The following is an 18,714-nucleotide window of genomic DNA, read 5'->3' as shown; positions in this document are numbered from 1 at the left end:
GCACCACGCCCAGCCTGCAGTGTCGCCCAAGTACCTTTTCTTTCCTCTCCCTCTCTTTTTTTTTCTTTTTTCTTCTTCTTTTTTTTTTTGCCCTCTTATATGCCTGCATTGGAGCTCGCAGCTGGCAGCCAAGTTTGCCTTGCCCGTCAGGCCTCCCCACATCTTGAAGCCTTGGGGCATGCATTCCCAGCACCGGCCCCAGCAAACGGATACTGGCCAAACACACAGAACGTTCGTCTCTTTTTCCTCCACCATCGCTTCTCTGCTTTCATGGTGCCTTGCTTGATGGACCAAGTCAGCTTCGCCTCTTCTCCCCCCGTCCCTCCTCTTGAGAAGCTCCTCATCCGTCGGCCGTTGTCCGTTCCGTTGTCCGTTGTCCGTCGTCCGTCAGGTCCCGACCTGTAGTGGATCGTGTGACCGTTTGCCGCTGCAAGTCGTCTACTTTCTCCACGGATTCTCATCTCGTAATCCACCAAAGACCGCCCTGCAAGATCCGGCCCTCCTTCTGCCCACTCTCCTCAACAAGGCCAATTATCTTCTTTCAGAAAGTCTCTCCCTTCCCAAGCCCAGAGCCAATGGGGGCAAAAGGAATGAAATATTCGGAATAATTTCCCGCCGTCGACCCCCAAAAACTGCTCAGACCCAGCCTCAAATGGCACGACCTTTCTTTTTTCTTGCAGAGGTGTTCAAGCCCCCAACGGGCGTCGTTCCGAAAAAAAAAAGCACCCTGGTCTCATGACACCGCCGCCGACGCCGCCTGCAAGGCACCACAACCCACAGCGAACCCGGGCGAGAGAGATAGAGGTCTCGGGTGCGCTCCACCGCAGCGAGGGCATGCTCAGGCCGTCCCGGGTCTGTCCGAAGTGTGGTGGTTCTGGACTGGGACGTGTGAGTGGTGGTACCGCGCCCAGTGCGCCCGCCCGTGTCGCGGCCGCTATATGTCGAGGTTTCTGGCGGCTCTCCACGGCACAGCTTTCGCTTCAAATGGCTGCCGCGCCGCCGCCATTCACAAGCAGGCCCGGGTCCCTTGCTTTGGTACTCGAAGTCTCCGAGTATTGGGCATTTCTGCTGCATTCATCCACCCATGATCGCTTGTTTGCCGCTTTCCGCAATCCTCGCGCCAAAAAAAAAAACCAGGGAAAAAACCGCCGTTTCCCACTTGGGCATCAAAACAACAGCACACGCTCACCGCTCTCATCCCCCCTCCTTCGTCACTCGACAAAACGCGCCGTGAAGTTCATGAAATACGACAAGCAGGCAGAAAGGAAATTGCACCAGGAAACCCTGGGGCACTCGTACTAACCTTGCTCATGCTATACGTATTCGCTCTCGCCCGGCCCGTAGGCGTCGGTGGCCCGGCCAATACTCCGCTCATGGCGCTGCTTCTTTTCTCGGCGCCGCGCCTGTAATGAAAAACGGTCCTGGTTGAAGCTGGCCACTTGCAGTACTCCTGCTCGCCTCTTTTTCTTGCTGCCAGCACTCGGTGATTTACAACAAAAGACCCTGCTTTCGCCTCGTAGCCTGCCTAGCTAGTGTAGGTGTAACAATGTAAACCTCGTCGTAAGCGGGTCGGTCTTGTCTTTGACCGTGGATTCGTGACGCGCGCTGCCAGGTTCTGGCAGTCAGCGAACTACCTAGCACACAACAACTTGCTAGTTAAAACATTCTTCATTGGCGGCAACGGCGTGCACCATTCTGCCTTGGCAGGATTGTCTCTCGCCACTCGTCAGATGCGTCATCTACTACAGCGGCCCCGTTCAGCACAAGAAAAAAAATCCTAATTTCTAAAACTCAATCATCTAACAAAAACATAACCACTAATAAAACCTCTTTTGTCGCAACACAGCGGCCAATATATTATACCACCAATACCACCCATCATAATCCGCCACCACTGTGTGCCTACCGTCCCCTCGGCTCTTTACCGCGAGTAGAAGCGCATCTCAGCCGCCCCCACGTCAAAGACGGCCACTACATTTTGCAGAAAGGCATCGCCTAAGATATAAGGCCCTTGGCCGCCGCTTGCGACGGCAATGGCGCAGTACCCGGTCAGCGGATCAACTAGGTCCTGATAAATCATGTCTGCCGGGTTGATCCAAAAGTCGACGCCGGAAATGGTTATAGCAAAACGAGGCGGGATCGAGTTGCACGGAGCAAAGTACATGCCCCATTGGTACAAGTACACGGCGCGGGGCTGGAACGACATGGCGACGGCTTCGGCCAGAGCTTTGTCATGTTAGTATTTCCTATGCTTGGTTCGGTCAAGGTCAACGTACGAGGGGGAAGGTACATCATTGTGGTACCAGTGTCAACAATGAAAGGATATCTGGTCGTGTCTGTGGTCTGGCCCCAGCGCACGCCATCTGGGATGATTGTATAAAACGAATACTTCCATGCAGTCTCCGCTTGGTCGATAAGATTTGCCTAACACGCGTTAGTCACTTGGGGTATGACGGGGTTGGAGGTTAAGGCAAATGAAAACATGCTTACCACAATAAGATCCGTCGAGGCAGAGTCACCTCGCACCCAGTCAATGGGAGGAAGTCCACCCCAAGCAAGCACGCCATCAGAAGCATTCTTGGAAAGAGCCACGCTAAATACGGGATCGAGGCCGCCCTGGATAATAGCATTGGTAAGGAAAGGTGTATACGTAATGGCGTTCCAAGAAGCCTCATCTCCGATGGCACCATAGTAGGCGCTCGTGATAGAGGGGTATGCAAGGCCCAAGATTCCGACGGTGGCATTGTTGCCACGCCAATAAGTACTGTTTGCAAGACCGACCTGCTGCTTGGAGACGGAAACACCGCCACAGCTGAGGTCGGAGTAGCCCATAGGGCCAGAGATCTTCTCGCCAGAGCCATATTTGAGGAAAAAATGCAGTTCATCAATGACGCCCTGGCCGAAGTCGTCAATCAATGATGGACCAAAGCCACAAGCGGCCTGATCGTGCGAATTGCCGACACTGTCGACGCATTCAAAGTCCGACTTGGCCGCCCAAGTGTCCGAGCTGCCAGTATCAAAGAGCAGCCACACAGGTTTGCCGTCCCAACCACATTGGATAGCATACTGGGTAGCGTAGGAACCGACCGATGAGATGTTCTGGAAGGTCTGTTTGACCGTACCGGGGGTGGAGCGAAGAGCGCGCCCAAGAGCAGAAGTCATGCCATGGTTTCCCTTTTTGCCTCCTACGTGCTTGAGACGAGAGAAGCGCGGCGTTGGACGATCAGGCTTGGCTGCGGTGACAGCCTTGACCCTTTCAAACGTGATGCCGTTCATGGGCTGAGACAGATCCCAGTCATTTGCATGGCGCTGCTCCCTGAGGCCACTTGCGGCTGCAGCTAGTGCCGAGATGACTATGCTGGCTTTCATGATGACTGCCGGAGAAAAAGTATTCTTGACTTGCGGGTAGACAGTATGGACAAATATACGGGTTTAGCGAGGCGAGATATGCTACCGGTGCTTCGAAAAGTATTGTAATGCTTCAAATGAAGTGAAGTGAATGTGTGTTATTATCCAACGGTGTTGTGATGGAGAACAGCAGGCTGTTTATTTATGCAGAAAGCAAGAGCTGATAGAGGGACTTGTCTCGTCCTGCCTGTCCTGCCTGTCCTGCCTCGTCTCGCTTCGTCTCTGTTACTTGACCGCCTGCGTTTGACCGGGCAGCCGGCCGCAGCGTTTGCCAACTGGCAAGCACCAGGCAACAAGTCCAACACGGATCTTGTTTCCAGATGACAAAGAGGCAAACTTTGGCAGGAACACTATACACTTACTGACGCCATAATCTTTCTCATTACCCATTTCGTCTGATATGTTTGATGTTGATCAAGACCTCGGGGTACATCCGTCAAGCTGACCTTGCACAGCAGAAACCACGACGGCCACCAGGGCCCCTGCAAAAGGCCCGTATGGCCAAGAGCGATATATTCAACAAACGACTGCATAATTCTATCAAAGCTGTTAAAGGCTTAATCTCTGACGAGAAAAGAAGCGATTATTGCATCGATCTGATTCCCAAAATGGAGACCACACGCCCCAATTGTTGGCTAACTCCATCCCCTTGTTTGAGCTATACTCGAGCCGTTATTTCCACAGTTGTGCTACGCCCATCGAATCCGAGATTGACAAAAGCAAGCGAGATGGTGCAGCGTCAACTTGCCACCGGCCAAAAGGAACGAGCATCAGGACATGCCTGTTTCGTGATATGGGCAGTCACACCAGCCACCCGCAGAGGCCCAAAATTGTAGCGCACTCCTTTGGCTTGCACATATGGTGTATGTATTTTCGACGCAAAGAAACATGATTGCTGAGTGTCGTACAAGTCGCACCGTTTCTTCATTTGCCCGTATGTCCACTTTTGTTTTCGTTTGCCAAAACTCAAAAGCTAGCGAGGATGCTGCTTTGCCGAGGGCTTTAGATTCTTGAGGATCTCGGTCGTGCTCTTAATTTTCATTGCTCTTGGCATTTATATGGCCGAAGCCAGTGCGACGTATTGAGCACACTATTGAAGTCGGAGCGAGGGGTGGACTGCCTCTGTTTACCTGCTCGTCTTTCTCGGCAACGCTGCCACTACCAAAGACGTTTGATGCAACTGTACCATTGAGCGTTGAGCGTGGTTGCACATCAAAAATGCATTTATATAAGACATGGTTGAGATAGCTACAGGGATTGCATGTCAAATGTATGATATGGATCCGGTCCTACTAGTAAGCTGCGGTGGGATTTATTTCCCCCAAAGCTTTTGGCCTTGCCATGTATCTTCACAGATTCAGTGCTACCTTTTTAGATTTCAAGACCATATTTTGTCGCCCTGATGCCGCTGCTACAGAGGGAGATGGCAAGAATTAGAGTTGACCGTGCAAACCGCAGCTCATCTCGGTAACCCGCAAATCTAAAGTGCCGTCGCCCCACCACCAACTGATCTCTGTGCCTCGGCTGCAGAGAGGTTCCTGAAAATGGCATCTTAATCTGTTATGTCGACTGTTCAATCTCGAACTAATTTTGACACAAGCCTTGTCTTTTTGCATTCCAAAGTCTTGCTCGGTCGAGTTGCATATAGCAAACCAATTCGACTTATCTTGCATCTGCCCACCTTGGTTCTCGGCTACTTGCCCATCGGCTAAGCTGACGCGGAGACGGCGAAAGCGCAGAGGCCGTGAGAGTCACCACTCATCAAATAAACATTCATCATGTCGAATGGCAATGTTGATGGCGCCATGCCTGCGAATCCGCTGGGATTTATGAAAAGACTGAGCCCAACGGTAACGCACTATGAGCCGACTACAAGCACAATATCGTCCGGGAGTGGCGATGCGCGAGCCAGTCCGGAGCTCATCCTGCTGTCGACCTGGATGGGTGCGAGGGAAAACCACATTGCGAAATACGTCCAAGAATATCGCGTCATCTTCCCGACGTCTCGTATTCTCGTTGCCCAGTGTCCCTTTACGCATGTTGTAATGCCATTTTTGGCATGGACGCAAATCCGCCCAGCAGTGCCTATTCTGAAAGAAGTCGTCGAGTCCGAATCTACACAAAGGCTCAAGAACGATGATGCTAGTGTATTGACTGGAGACCCCACGACACCGCGAGTGCTCATTCACGCCTTCTCCAATGGTGGCATCAGTACAACGCTGTTCCTCTACAACGCTCTCAAGCGCTCGCTTGGCGGCCAATTCGCTCTGCCGCAGCATGTCTTCATCTTTGATTCCTGCCCTGGAACCTTCAAGTGGCGCAACACGGCCAGAGCCATCATGAAGATCTTACCTCGTTGGTCTTCTCCCGCTGTGCACGCCGTGCTCTTCTCCATCTGGCTATTTTATCGCGTCGTGCCGGTGTTGCAACCTCGGCAAAACGTCAATTCACGAACGATACGAAACCCGCGATTCCAAGAATTCGAAGTCCGCCGCACGTACCTGTATGGTACTGATGATCAAATGATTCCGCCGACCGATGTCGAACACGAAGCAGGTCTGGCGGCGGAAGCCGGATTCAACGTGCGCCTAGAGCGTTTCGAGGATGCTACCCACGTTGCCATCCCCATGCTCCATCCCGAGCGGTACTGGCGCGTTGTCAAAGAATCCTGGTACGGAGAGGAGCCAGCGACCAGTGTCGTCATACAAGGTAGCGATGGGAGTCATGCAAGTGTAGCAGCTGAAATTAGCTCCGAGACAGTCACCAAAGAGATTAGTCTGGTAGATCACGAAAAGACAATTTCAGAAGAGGCTAGCATCCTGGCTGAAGATATTAAAAACGATGGGAAGGAGTCCGTCAAATTCGCTGAGAAGAAAGCTCAGGAAGCCTCGATTAGCGCACAATCTGTGGTGAGAGCTGCCTCAGCCAAGACAGAGAATATCAGGACGCAGTCTCGGGATATCGCTGAGAAGGCGCAGTCCAGAGCCGAAGACGTAAAAGCTAATGCGGACTCTGCAATTGAACAAGGCAAGGCTACAATGAAACAGTTCACGGCCAACGCAGCGGGGTTCGTGAAGGAGGTCCAAATCAAGGCCAACGGACAGAGTGAAAATGAGGCATCTGCCTCTGCTGTCGAGGATCTCGAAGCTGGTTCCACTCGTACCATTATTGAGGCTAAACAGAGGACGAAGGATGCCGGAAAGGATGCTATCGCAGCTCTCCATGGCGTCGAAACGAAGCTCAACGAGGCCACAGAGACCAAGAGTCAGCCTATCGAGCGCCCCGAGACGCCAGACACGAGCACTGCGCTTCAGGCTGCTCTCGCGGCGGCGGCGGCGTCGTCAAGCCCCGAGGCAACAAAGAATAGCAGTAGCCTCAAGACTGCCGGCCATCAAAGCAGCAGCGGCAGCAGCGGCGGAAATGGCAGTGGCGTGCAGGAGCTTGCAGCGCGATTCGGGGGCAAGGTGGACAAGAGTACAATCAAACTGCCCAAGGCCAAGGCTTCGCAGGCGGAACTCGCCAAGATGGAAGAGCCCGTCATTGTTGCGAAGCCGGTAGAACAGCAGCCGGTAGAGCAGAAGCAAGTTACGCCAAAGAGCGAGGTCGAGAACAAGGTTCCGGCTGACCAGCCGAAGACCGGGCACCCGAAGCCGGCGGGCAGCACCAAATCGAAAAAGTCCAAGAAGAATGGCAAAAAGTAGAGGAGAAATGTTCGACTGTATATTTTACACATGATATAGACAAGACAGAGCACACGCAGGCACGCACAAGGGATGCGGGAGAAAGAATCACCGAGTTCCAGATCTATCTCAACGAATGAGGAGTTGGCTTTCCATAGACTTGCAAGGGGAACTTATCAGCGGCCGGTCATTGTAAAGTAACTAGTCAGTGACACACTGGGTTTCGGAGGCTTTTGTATTTTCGTTGCTGTAAACATGTCAACAATCTAAAAAAAAAAGAAGAAAAAAAAGAAACGAATATGAAGACATCAGGTTCACTCGAAGAATTGGAGAGACGGCCGGGCCTCGACGGTTGCACAGTCCACTGGCAGAAAGGAAACGAGCTTCTGGAAAGAGCTGCTTGGAGTGGTGGAGCCATTGTATAGACACGAATGTACAATTGTTAATTCTGCATTGCCTTTGTAACGCAGGGTAGTCCTTGAAAGTAACCTAAGTGCTTTAGAAGAAATGGCAAAAAAAAAGGAATGAGAAGAAGAAGAAGAAGAAGCAGTTGTGGTCCCAGAAAGACTCATGCTTCGAATTCGACTTGAGACAGATTATTTGTAAAAACGAAGTTGGTCCATTGGAGAATACCCGTCAGAGAGAAATAAACAGCCACGCTATAGATGAAGAATGAGTAATTCCAGTATGCTTTGCCTAATTCACAGCCTCAATCAATAGGGAGGGGAAAAAAGAAAAGGACAAGAAGAAAGAAGAAGAAAAGAACCGAAAACTCCGCATGCCTTCCCGGTGATGCACACAAATGTCCAACAAGAGCAAATAAAATTCGTTAACATCCTGGGAAAAAGAGAAAAGAAAGAAATAAACGCATCACATGCACCAATGCTTGTTTTTTTCCCCAAGGTATAAGAGAGTCATTACGGTCATTGAAAAGAGGTCGTGTCGGCGGCTCGGTTACCGCCTCATGCAAACGACTTTGGTGAGAATTGAGGTCCAAGTCGTGTCGTTTGTTGTAGAAGTGGTTGTAGGTCAAGGAGGAGGTTTTTGGGGTGGTTTTTGCGGTGGTGAGCCGGGTTCAGGTTCGTTGCCTTTTGGAGGAACTTGCTGACGATTTATCTTGGGTAGCTCCTCGCTTGGTTTCTATTCTTTGAGGTGACTCGTAGAGGCCGACACCGCCGAGGCCCTCATCTTCCTGGGCACAACGGTCGCATTCCTGGTCGAATTTATGCTGCTCGATGTTGACGCCATTGGAGCAGTCGCCAATGGCACCATTGTTCTTTGCCTCTAAACAGGAGAGGGCCTGCGAGAGATCCTCCCAGGTTTGCGCCTCACCACACTTGGTGCAGGTGCCAGCGAATACCATCATTCGACACATGATGGCGCGGGGCAATTGACAGAGGTGATTTGATCAGAGATGGAGAGTTTAGTCGAGTTGTCAAGTAGGGCGGCTCAAGGAGTGCAAGATGCATATGCCGAGCTTTGTGTTGCGCGGAAAGGTAATTACTCTCGGCGTTGAAACGCGGGACGGAGCCGAGTTCCGTATGCAAGGCGGTGCGAAATATGATTGTAAGGGGCGAGAAGCAGTACAACGACGAGGAGCGTCACCAGCGAAAGATGACGAGGGACTGCTCTGACGAGTGGCGGCCGAGGGTGTTGTGAGATTGTGTAGGTCGCTGAAATGAAAGTGCCGCGGGCAAGGCGGAAGAAGCAAAGCAGAAAGGATGGGGACGATGTCTGAATGTTGCGGCGAGGGCGCAAGAGGCAGGAGGCGGCAAGGATGCCAACAGGATGGCGAATGGGTTGAGTAGGAGTAGTAGTGGGGGAAACGATAGCCAAAGCGGACTTTGTTCGTGAGTGCCGTTGTCGTGTCGCTGCGAATGCCAGTACTGGTACGGTTCCAGTAGTCGTATGTACTGGTCGCGAAAGGGCAGAAATGGACAGGGTTTATAAAGACGGCCGGGGTCGCACGAGCATGGGGGACAACGGATCACGGCAATGCCGAACAGGAGACGATGAGGACCGGAGGAGTATAGAAAGGTTGGCGAAGGGGGGTGGTGATGAAGGCGGGAAGTGGAAGCGGACGGCCGAGATAATTATGGTAGTACGATGGTAGGCAGAATAATAAAGAGAGAGGGAAAGCGCGAGAGAGGAGAGGGAAGTAACTAAAAGAGATGTCTGCCCGTACTTAGTGATGTACTGATACTGAGTACGGAGTATACTGAGTAGCAAGAGGGGGGGGAGAGAGTGGAGAGAGGAGAGGAGGGGGGGGGTGGTTGACCTGGGCGGGGAGACCCTAGAGGCACTTTCCGGGGGGGGGGGGGGGGGTTTCGTCACTAGCCCGCTTGCCCGCCCTTGAAAAAGGTACAGGCACTACGGAGTACTAATAATGAAACACCAGGGCCTTAGTAGGTTACCTTAGGTAGGTACCTAGGTAGGCAGTTGGCAGGTAGGTACCTCAGCAACACTGAGGCGCCTCTGTCTTTAGGCGCATTCAAGGGACTTAACAATGTACTGAGTAACTACCTTTAAGGGACTTTACCTTTATTAGGCGGTTTGGAGAGGTACTAATAGTACTGACAGTAGGCCAGGATCATGCCGCCAATTTACCTCAACATGAACCTTGTCGCCTCTGTGCCTCTTTGATCGTGTACTCTGTGCCTCGTGCTTGGTCCTTTTGCATCCTGTATTCTTTGCCCTGCCTGCCACATTGTGATTTGTACTCAGTAGTGCTGTTATCGCCCGCTCACATTGATACCAAGGGTCCACTAATACAGCCCACCGAGTCCACCAAACGCAACGGGCCATTGTTCCTCGGAACTATCAGTAACTACATGCCTACTCAGTACTTACTCCGAACTTGGAAGACATGCTTGATAAAATGAATGCAAACTCAATGCTCTAGTTTCAAGTGCTGGACTAATATAGGTAGCGAAGAGCTCACCATCAGTCCAGCATCTCATTCTGATGAATTTCGTACCTAGGTAGGCAGGCAAGCAGGTAGGCAGGCAGTAGTTAGGGAGGTGGGGAGTGGCAAGGCAAAGGTACATGCAGGCAGGTGACTACCTACAGAATGCCCTCGCCTGCCCACATCAACCATCGCCACCGTCTTGACTCCTCCACTCCTCTCCTTCTGTCCTTTCACGCAGCCTTCACCCTCACCACCACTCACGCCCACCGCATTTCTCTGCATCCCTCGCCCAACCGCCTCCGACTTTCACATCGGCGACCGTCTTTTTTTTTTCCTTGTCATCTGCCACCCTCTCGCCCGCCCAAACATTTGCACCACCTTGTGCGCAGTGTGTTTCTCGTACACTTATCCGTTTGCCCATCATCTCCCTCGGCTGCCTGCATTCCCACTTACATGATGCTGCAACCGTCCCCGTTTGTGTCCAGACGCGTCGGCCGCAACTCGCAACCCGCAACGCAGACCTCAGAGCGGCCGCGTCCCATTGAACTCTACATGCATCTCTACTTTCCTGCCCGCGCCGCCGACCACCGCCAAGTCTCCGTAACGTCAAAGTCGCTGTTGTTGTGGCTCCCTTGCTGACTGTGACGCAACGCACTCGCCTGGTTCTAACGTCGTGCGAAACCCTATTCTCGAGGAATGGCAACCGCAAGCCCCTCATCTCGAGAGAAAAACTGGCCGTCAGCAAAGGGCCCAATCCACTTGCATTGGATTTTGTCATGTTAAAAATCCCCATCACACAAGCACTGTGTACAAGCAAGTCCAATATATTCACCCGCGGCCCGCCACTGCACATCCGCAAACTACTCGCGTCCCACCTTCTCAAGTCTCTGCACATCTCGACCTCTGGCCGTTTTGAAACGATGGGCCCTCTCTTATAGCATAGTCGCCCATCGCCAATCGCTGGATTGTTCAACAGCACCTTTGTCAACCAAGCATAGGACGTTGGCCCGCTCCGACACGTCCGCCACCAAGCCCACGTTGGCTGGTTGGTGGCTATCCACTTGGCCCTCCACCCCTTCGCTGTACTACAAGGGTGGCAGTCCAGCGGCCTCTGCCCGTTGAAACTACTCCGGATGAAAATGTGCTCCTGCTACCGCGGAGTACCCGCCTGCCTCTCGCGGTGCATCGCGTACCACCACTGTTCGCGCCGAGGCCGTTTGCCTGCTGGCTCTGCGCCGCAGCCTCAGCGCCGTATCCAGCAGTTGCGCCGCGCAAAGCTGAGCGACTCCTTGCTGATGCTTGCTAGTGTAGAGAGCAATCAATTTTCCTTGCCACACAACATGTCGCTGCGCGGCGCAACGACTATGCATCCCTCGCAGGCACAGCGGCTAGATAATCGGAAAAGAGGCACGCGCTGGCAACTCATGCGCTGTCGCTGAACTGAAAAACGAAAAAAGAAAAAAAAAACTAATAAGTACTCCGTAGAGGTCTCACTTTTTTGTTAACCTCAATCGGCCTCCAAGAATCAGCCCATCTTTCGACATCTAGGCTTGCGCGTGTCTTGCGCCGTAACTTGCTTGTCCACTAACTAGGTAGCTGGTGAGACACAAAGTTCATCGTTCGTGGAGAAGAGAAACGAAAGGGTTGTGCCGCCACCTTGCAACCCTTTGGCCATCTACGCCACGCCATGCAGCCATCTTTGTGCATGCCGCAGCTGGCCACAAGCCCATGCAACATGGCAGCACAAGAAAGAGAGCAAAAGCGACAGAAAACAAGTTGCGCCAGCAGTCCACTGGTGGAGTGGAAGCTTCTGCTCGTCTCTTGCGCCTCTGGTTTGTACTGATAACTCACTTTTTTTGCACCTTGTGCCCACATGGCTTCCATGTCTCACCCCGCCAGAGTCCAGAAGATGATGAGAAGCTTCACGCCCCCTCCTTAGCTGCTAGTTGCCGTCACATTGCGAATAGACTCGTCCAATTGCCTGGTTTTCTCTCGTCGACTCGATCAAATCAAACACTTCTCTATTCTTGGACTAACAGATCCTCCGGCGTCTACTCACTTGCGCCGTCTCCGGTCCTCGCCTCTCGTATCGATCGAGCCACATTCAACCTTACCATTCACAAGCGACAAACCCTCAAGCCAACGCTCACAATCATGAGACTGAATTGCTGAATTGTTGACCTACGTTTATGCGCGGCAGCCTGCGGCACCAACGCCGCCCGTCCTGCGTCCACCATGGAGCACCGCGGACTTGGTGACGGTACTTTGATAATCTCTCATAGGCCGCTTCCACCAGGATAAGATTACGTCGCATGCGTTTAGTAGTTTGGCCTTGCCCGCAGAAGCCGGCGCGCGCTGCACCTCGGTGGATTTCGCGATTGCTCCTGTCTCCTCACGTCTTTCCGTGTGCGCGGCCCGCTCGGCGACCTTGTATTTTCTTGTACAGATTATAAGCGTTGCATTGGTCGCAAGGCCCGTTGCCGCTTGCTTTCCACCACATACCGCTATTAATGTGAGGATTGAAGCTAACCCTCGAGCTAATAAACGAGGCACTAGTCCCACAACCTTGCTATTGGCATCCCCTCGCTTGGCACCTTCAGCACACCGTCTCACACATCCTGTTGCGCAGCGCCTACTTAGTACAGTCGTGTCTTGTACGTATGCGTCCTGCATGTATCAGATATTTCTTCTCATTCCGGCGCCGCCTGACGGAGCCCGCTGTACTACCAGCAGCGGTAATTCCCTACACGCACACAATGTTGCCTATGTATAACGCGACCTGTCATTATTGATGGCGTGGGTGGCGGCAAAGCCTTGTTCCACGACCCATAATGCATCCGGCGTCGGCTAAATGATCTGGATTTGACATACTCCAGGACACGATCTTCCCTATTTAGTGGTCAGAAAGATGAACAGCGGCATTCGAAGCCGGCTCCTCAGTTGGTCAGGTATGCTAACAGCGGGAACAACTTGTCAAGGCTATATCAGGATCTTCCTTTTCGATCGGTGCTTCTTAGTCTAGACTTTACTGTGTGTGCAAGGTCTACGACTTGTTCCGCCTTCAAGACATGTATTAATGGCGACTCCCACACCAGCAAAAAGTACAACAGCTGGTTGGTCCGATTTACGAGGTCGGAAAGTTTCTGGGAAATAGTTTTCCAATGGGAGAAGGAAGAGAGCGCATTGTTCCGCGCGTGGAAATAAGCTGCGACAGGGGAGGCTTGGCTCCGGTGTAGCATGCGTCCTCGACGACCGAGGTCACGCTCTACTTGCTGACGCTTTCTGCAGTCTACTTACCAGTGTTCACGGAGTCGAGGCAGGCGTTTGGAAGCTTCTCTGTCAACAATAGGCTCCACACATGCATCTGGCTGAAGGTAGACGTATCTACTAGCCTTGTCAGGTACAAGGTGAGCTTCTCCGTATGTCTGGGTTCTGAGCAAGGCTACAAGGAACTACCTGGTACTACTAGATCGGGGCCAATTCTAATAATGTAGCATATCCATCGCTCGAAAACTCTAGTGCAGTTTCGGTCCGGCAAGAGAATGGCAGATCCAACCAGACGCGCAGCCTTTTTCTATAGAGTGAACCGTGCGATGGGCACAACGGCCACGAGTGCCCTTTCTGCGACGATTTGCGGGACTTGTCCAAATCCACCTGAGCAAGCTTCGCTGTCACTAGGTACTAAGTAGCTAGCTACTGGTAACGGTGAAGTATAGGCAAGCGTAACGCACTGGGCAACGACAATAGTGTTTGGGGCTACGCAACGGCTAATCTCAACTGTAGTTAGTCCATTGATGCACTACCCAGCCAGCCAATCAGTCAAACTTGTCAATCTCGAGAACAACTAAAGTCAATGCAATGGCACGGTCCTTGTCCTCGATTCGCGATTCAACGTCGGAGCGGCCAAGAAGGATAGTGTTATGGGCCAGTCTTTCAAGGTTCTCTCATGCAGCACGATGAGGGGACTATCGGCTCCTTTTTGAAGAAATACCCGGACGAATGACTTTGAGGTGAGGGGCGACACTTGTACTGGCTTTGCGTGGAAGCCCGCCAGCGTCGTATCGAGAGGCGGGGAGGCCGACGACGATGCTTTGTTGAATATTTGCAGAAGTGAAGGAGGGTGACGTTGCTGTCCCGCCTTTGCTTTGTCCGCCGGGAATAGAGTTTCTCACGACATGATGCCACTTTGGTGATGAGCAGGACTGCGAAAGCTTACGCAGTATCCGTGCTCTGTACAGGCTACCCGTTTACAACTACCGAATTGAAACACCAATGCCACCCCGTCCCTGCCTTTTGTTGCTGTCGCAGGGCCTTGTCCTCTCCGTCAATGCATTTTCGATAGGGCAAAGCTGTTTTACTGATACTCGGTACTTGGTTGATGGCGGCGAGGAAACAGGATTTTTGCCATGTACTCTGGGGGGGTGAAAAGTGGTGGTCGTCACTTGTCAGATTTGCGCTCCATAGGGAGGAAAAGTAAGCCCCAGTGACAACGACCCATGACAACGCATCTCTCCCGAGCCATATACTGGATGACAGGTTTATTTTTTCTTCAGCTACGACGGGGATTTGTGGCTCTTTTTTAAGCTCAATTTTTGCACGGAATAAATTAAAACGAATAGGAAAACGGTCTTTTCTTCATCTACGCCCCCACTGATCAGCAACGGCTTTTTGGGGCGCCCAATGCAAACCCTGGATATTTTCTCCTCTTTCCTTGCCTTTTGTGTGTGTCTGTGTGTGTTTAGTTGATAAATTTCTTTTAATCCAACCACTTTCCCTGAATGTACTAGTCCAGAAGGGGGGGGAGACGGCCCGGGGAGTGACGGGGGGCCAGCCCTTTCTCATTTGATGCATTGCATATGCAGCACTGACGTTGTGTGCTGGTAGTGAGTGAGTGGAAGGGGGGGGCGGCAAAGAGGCTTTCCAAGGCAAGGCTTTCTCAGTGGCTATTTTTTGTAAGAAAATTTTCTTGTTTTCCTCACTCTTCTTCTTCTTCTTTATTACCCGTCAATCGAAGCGGAAAAGCAGAGCCGTAAGGTGGGTTGATGGCCAAAGAGACGCATAAGGGGAGACTGACTTTTGCCTTGATACCCGTGCATGTGTACATGTGTGTGTGTGTGTGTATATATATATATATATACATATAAGTGTGCGCGTGTGTGTATATATACGCTCTTCTCGGTTTGCGACGGGACGACCCTCCTTCCTCTCGCGGCGATATGAACATGGCAAGGCGGGACCTTGTGTAGAGCGGGTTTTTTTTGGAGAGGGAGGGAGGAGTACATGACGCTATCTATGGCGTCGCATCAGCTACGAGTCACGCAGTCACAGCACCCGGAACGGGGAAGCAGGGTTCATGGTTCGAGCACGAGGGGAGAGAATGGATGTGTCAAGGCCATAAAGGCGATGCGTTATGCGGGGGTTTCAGGTAAATACAGACACTTGATTGTGGTTCTTTTTTTTTTTTTTTTTTTGCGTAGTGTATGATGCTTCTTGTGCGTTTTGTTCTCCTGATTCTTCTAAATATTTCTTCTGATTCTTTTTTCTCTTCGTTTTCTCAAAGTACAATGCGCCAATTCATCCTTCTCAAGTCTTGCCGTCGTCCAATGGGACACTTTCGAATCCTCCCTTTGACATCTTCGTCGCATTCCCTCCCATTTCTTGTCCGTTCAATTAGCAGCATGCCCACATGAAACAACTTGAAAACACATGCAAAATAAGAGGGTTAAAAAGTCAGAACAAGGCAGACGTGAATATTAGAAGAATAAAGAAGAAAACGTGCGGGGGGGGTTAACGGAACACGGGGTGGGAGACCGCTTCCGGAGTCGCAATTAGAGGGAGGTTGACGTGCCAAACGGCGCTTCACCAATCTCGACGCTGTCGCCAAGTTGACCGCACCGAGACGGCTTCCAGTTCCCAATATAAACGACAGGATGACATGGCTAGTGTTTCACTGGTCTCTGGAGGCAAGATGAGTCCATGGCAATTGAGAAGCGTCCCAATCCGAAAGGGGAGGAAGTAGGTGGTAGTTGCAACCATCGAGCCGGCGAGCCGTCGACCAAGATGTCTCAATTTTGAAACCGGAATCAGTCAGAAAATGGCAACACCTCTCCAGGAACATCATATCTGGAAGCGAGGACAACGCCGTGGCTCTTCCGAACAGCAGTTTTGACCACGGCCAAGTTGCCAGACACTCCCACACAAGACAGCTGGTCAGTAATTGCGGGATGCGAGAGAATTAAAAAAAGGGGGGGGGGGGAGAAGAACAGCGGTTTCATATACAGCATTCCAGAGGTATAAAAAAGAGTACGCCCCCAAGGTCTTGTAATGCAGCAGCACAGCGTAGTGGTATCAAAAAACGATCAGAGGGGTGGTTTCAAGAGCGAGTCCAGTCCAGTCCCGGGGCCGGGATGCAAGTTTTTCACAAAGAGCCCAAAGAACAAGGTTGGACGCACGCGCTGAATCACATACGGGCAGTGAACAAAGGGAAAATGGGTGCATCACGAGAGCGCTCATCTCATTTCGGCGGCGCTCCGGCCGGCGGGGTGCCGTCTCCTCCGCCTTGCTGCTGTTGCTGGTACATCAAGGACTGATACCAAAGGGCCACGTAATTTTGATAGCCACCATCTGCCGTGGATTTCCTTGATTAGCACACACTCCACCAATTTTGAAGCGAGGAAAGGGGCTGCCACGTACATTGTGCGTAGGGATCCGAGGCGTCACCGGAAGCGCCTTGCGGCGGAGCGTTAGTAGACGAGGCCTGCGAGTAGTTGTTTCCGCCGCCGCGGTCGCCGTGTCCGCGGTCGTGATGGCCACCGCGACCTCCGCCATCGTGGCGGTCGCGGCCGCCTCGGCCGCCGCCTCCGGCATTCTTTTGTTTCTGTCCAGCAATCAGCAAATTGGGTTTTCAACGAGAAGACAGTTGTAGTTGGGTCGTTACTTACCATGGCTTCAACCTTTTCATCAATCAGCTGCTTTGCGCGCTCAATGCTTTCTGGCGCTCCAATCAGTGAGATCTCGCGCTGCACCTCGCCCGGGCCAGACGACGGCGCAACGTTGATCTTGCACTCGGCCTGGGACTGGATCTCACGAATCGTCTCGCCTCCCTTGCCGATAATCATACCGACTGCTTCGGACGGGACGTAGATGGCCTCGGTGACCTTGCCAGGCCCGTCGTAAGGGTTGTTATGCTGGTTGTAGTTGTCACGAGACTGGCCACCGCCGGCGCGTGACATGGGAGCAGGCTTGCTGCCGCTGGGAGCACCACCCCCTTGAGGAGCGTCGGTGCGGCTATCACTGTCGACGATTTCAAGGATAAAGTCTTTGGCGCGGGCGGTGGCCGACGGCGTGCCGATGAGGTTAACAGGTCGCAGGCCATTGACGCTTTTGGACTCGTGCACGATGTTGATGTGGCAGCCTGAGCGTTCTTGCAAGTCACGAATGGTCTCACCGCCGCGGCCAATGATGAGACCAACCGTGCGGTCGGGAACCATGATTTGCATGTGGTCCTCGCCGTCACGCAGCCCACCGGCAGCGCCGGGCGCAGGCTGCTCTTCAGCACGATTCAGCGCACCCATGCCGCTGTCTTCAATGATCCGATTGATGGCGTCCTTGACCTCGGCGCGGCGCGGAGCTGGACCTGTGATTCTGCATTGACGGAATGGACCGCCATCGGTGGGGGAAAGGAATTGGACACGGCAGCCCGACTCGCCTTCGATTCTGCGCAAATTTTCGCCATTGCGGCCAATGATAAGACCTACCAGGCTCGATTCGATCTGAATAGTTTCGGAATTCTCATCGCCACCGCCTGCAGAACGAATGGGCGAACGGTCGCGACCTTTGCTGCCGCCGCCGCCGCCGCCGCGAGGAGAGTGTCTACCGCGCGAAGGCGGGGACCAGGATCGGTCTCGGCCGTAATCGCGGCCGTGGCCGCCACGGCGGTCATTGTGGTGATCACGCTGAGGTGACCTCGATCGTGAGCGTCCGTATGATGGTTCCGAGTCTCTCGTTTCGGCGCCGTAAACGAGGGGCTGGTCGTAGGAGGCGACACCCTTGGCCGCCGCAAAGGCACGGGCTTTGGAGAGCACATCATCAAAACTCATGGTGCCCGAGTTTACAGGGCGAATGGCGCTCAAATCGACGCTGCCAGAGGCCGCAGGCGCGGGCAAGCCTTGCTGGGAAGGAGCACCATAACCAGCACCGCCGGGCGGGGGGCTGCGGTAGCCGGCCTGGGGTACGCCTGATGGAGGAGCGTACGATTGGCCTGGCGCGCCGGGCGGTGTCTGTGTAGGTGTAGCACCGGCAGGTCGCTGGGAGGCTGAAAGGGTAGAAGAGAAATCACGGTCAGCATGAGGACAAGCACTTTGGCGCATCGGTATAGTCTCACCAAGAGCCGCGAGGATGCTCTGAATGTCTGGCTGAGGCTCGGCCATCTTTTGTGGTGCGAAGAAGACGCGGATCAAGCGAGGCGAAGAGTCAGGCGAATAGTCAGGCAATAAAGGTGTACGATTGAGGAGAATGTGGGCGAAGAATCAGCGGCAAACTAGTAGTAGTCGTACGATCGAAGCAGATGTCATGCAAGAGATCACACAGCAGTACAGGTCAAAGATTGGCCGCAAGCACTGGGCACCTTGGAATATACAGCGAACGACGGACAGACGAATAGTAAAATGTTGGAGCACGCGATAAGTTCTAGTCATATACGTCCAAACAAGAGGAGAG

At 52.7% G+C, this 18,714-nt stretch overlaps 4 protein-coding genes across 4 annotated transcripts; 1 reads left to right on the top strand and 3 right to left on the bottom strand.

The window, feature by feature from the left end:
- Positions 1-1,921: 1,921 nt before the first annotated feature.
- On the bottom strand, positions 1,922-3,369 carry V2A60_001265 (aspartic peptidase domain-containing protein; the record flags this gene model as incomplete). The annotated part of the gene is made up of 3 exons (XM_083252626.1): positions 1,922-2,226; positions 2,277-2,424; positions 2,491-3,369. 3 exons carry the CDS (start codon positions 3,367-3,369, stop codon positions 1,922-1,924), a joined length of 1,332 nt encoding a protein of 443 aa, XP_083108752.1.
- A 1,817-nt stretch (positions 3,370-5,186) lies between these two features.
- Positions 5,187-7,109, top strand: V2A60_001264 (uncharacterized protein; the record flags this gene model as incomplete). Its single annotated transcript, XM_083252625.1, has 1 exon — positions 5,187-7,109. The coding sequence occupies one exon, from the start codon at positions 5,187-5,189 to the stop codon at positions 7,107-7,109; it is 1,923 nt and encodes a 640-aa protein (XP_083108751.1).
- A 1,054-nt stretch (positions 7,110-8,163) lies between these two features.
- Positions 8,164-8,463, bottom strand: V2A60_001263 (uncharacterized protein; the record flags this gene model as incomplete). The annotated part of the gene is made up of 1 exon (XM_083252624.1): positions 8,164-8,463. The coding sequence occupies one exon, from the start codon at positions 8,461-8,463 to the stop codon at positions 8,164-8,166; it is 300 nt and encodes a 99-aa protein (XP_083108750.1).
- Positions 8,464-16,510: 8,047 nt separating this feature from the next.
- V2A60_001262 (KH domain-containing protein) lies at positions 16,511-18,425 on the bottom strand (the record flags this gene model as incomplete). Its single annotated transcript, XM_083252623.1, has 4 exons — positions 16,511-16,620; positions 16,690-16,873; positions 16,938-18,310; positions 18,380-18,425. 4 exons carry the CDS (start codon positions 18,423-18,425, stop codon positions 16,511-16,513), a joined length of 1,713 nt encoding a protein of 570 aa, XP_083108749.1.
- Positions 18,426-18,714: the final 289 nt, after the last annotated feature.

Source organism: Cordyceps javanica, chromosome 1 (genome assembly GCF_051103115.1).
Source record: "Cordyceps javanica chromosome 1, complete sequence".
NCBI lineage: Eukaryota > Fungi > Ascomycota > Sordariomycetes > Hypocreales > Cordycipitaceae > Cordyceps > Cordyceps javanica.
The sequence above is the reverse complement of the archived record's forward strand: the minus strand, read 5'-3'. Positions and strand labels throughout refer to the sequence as shown.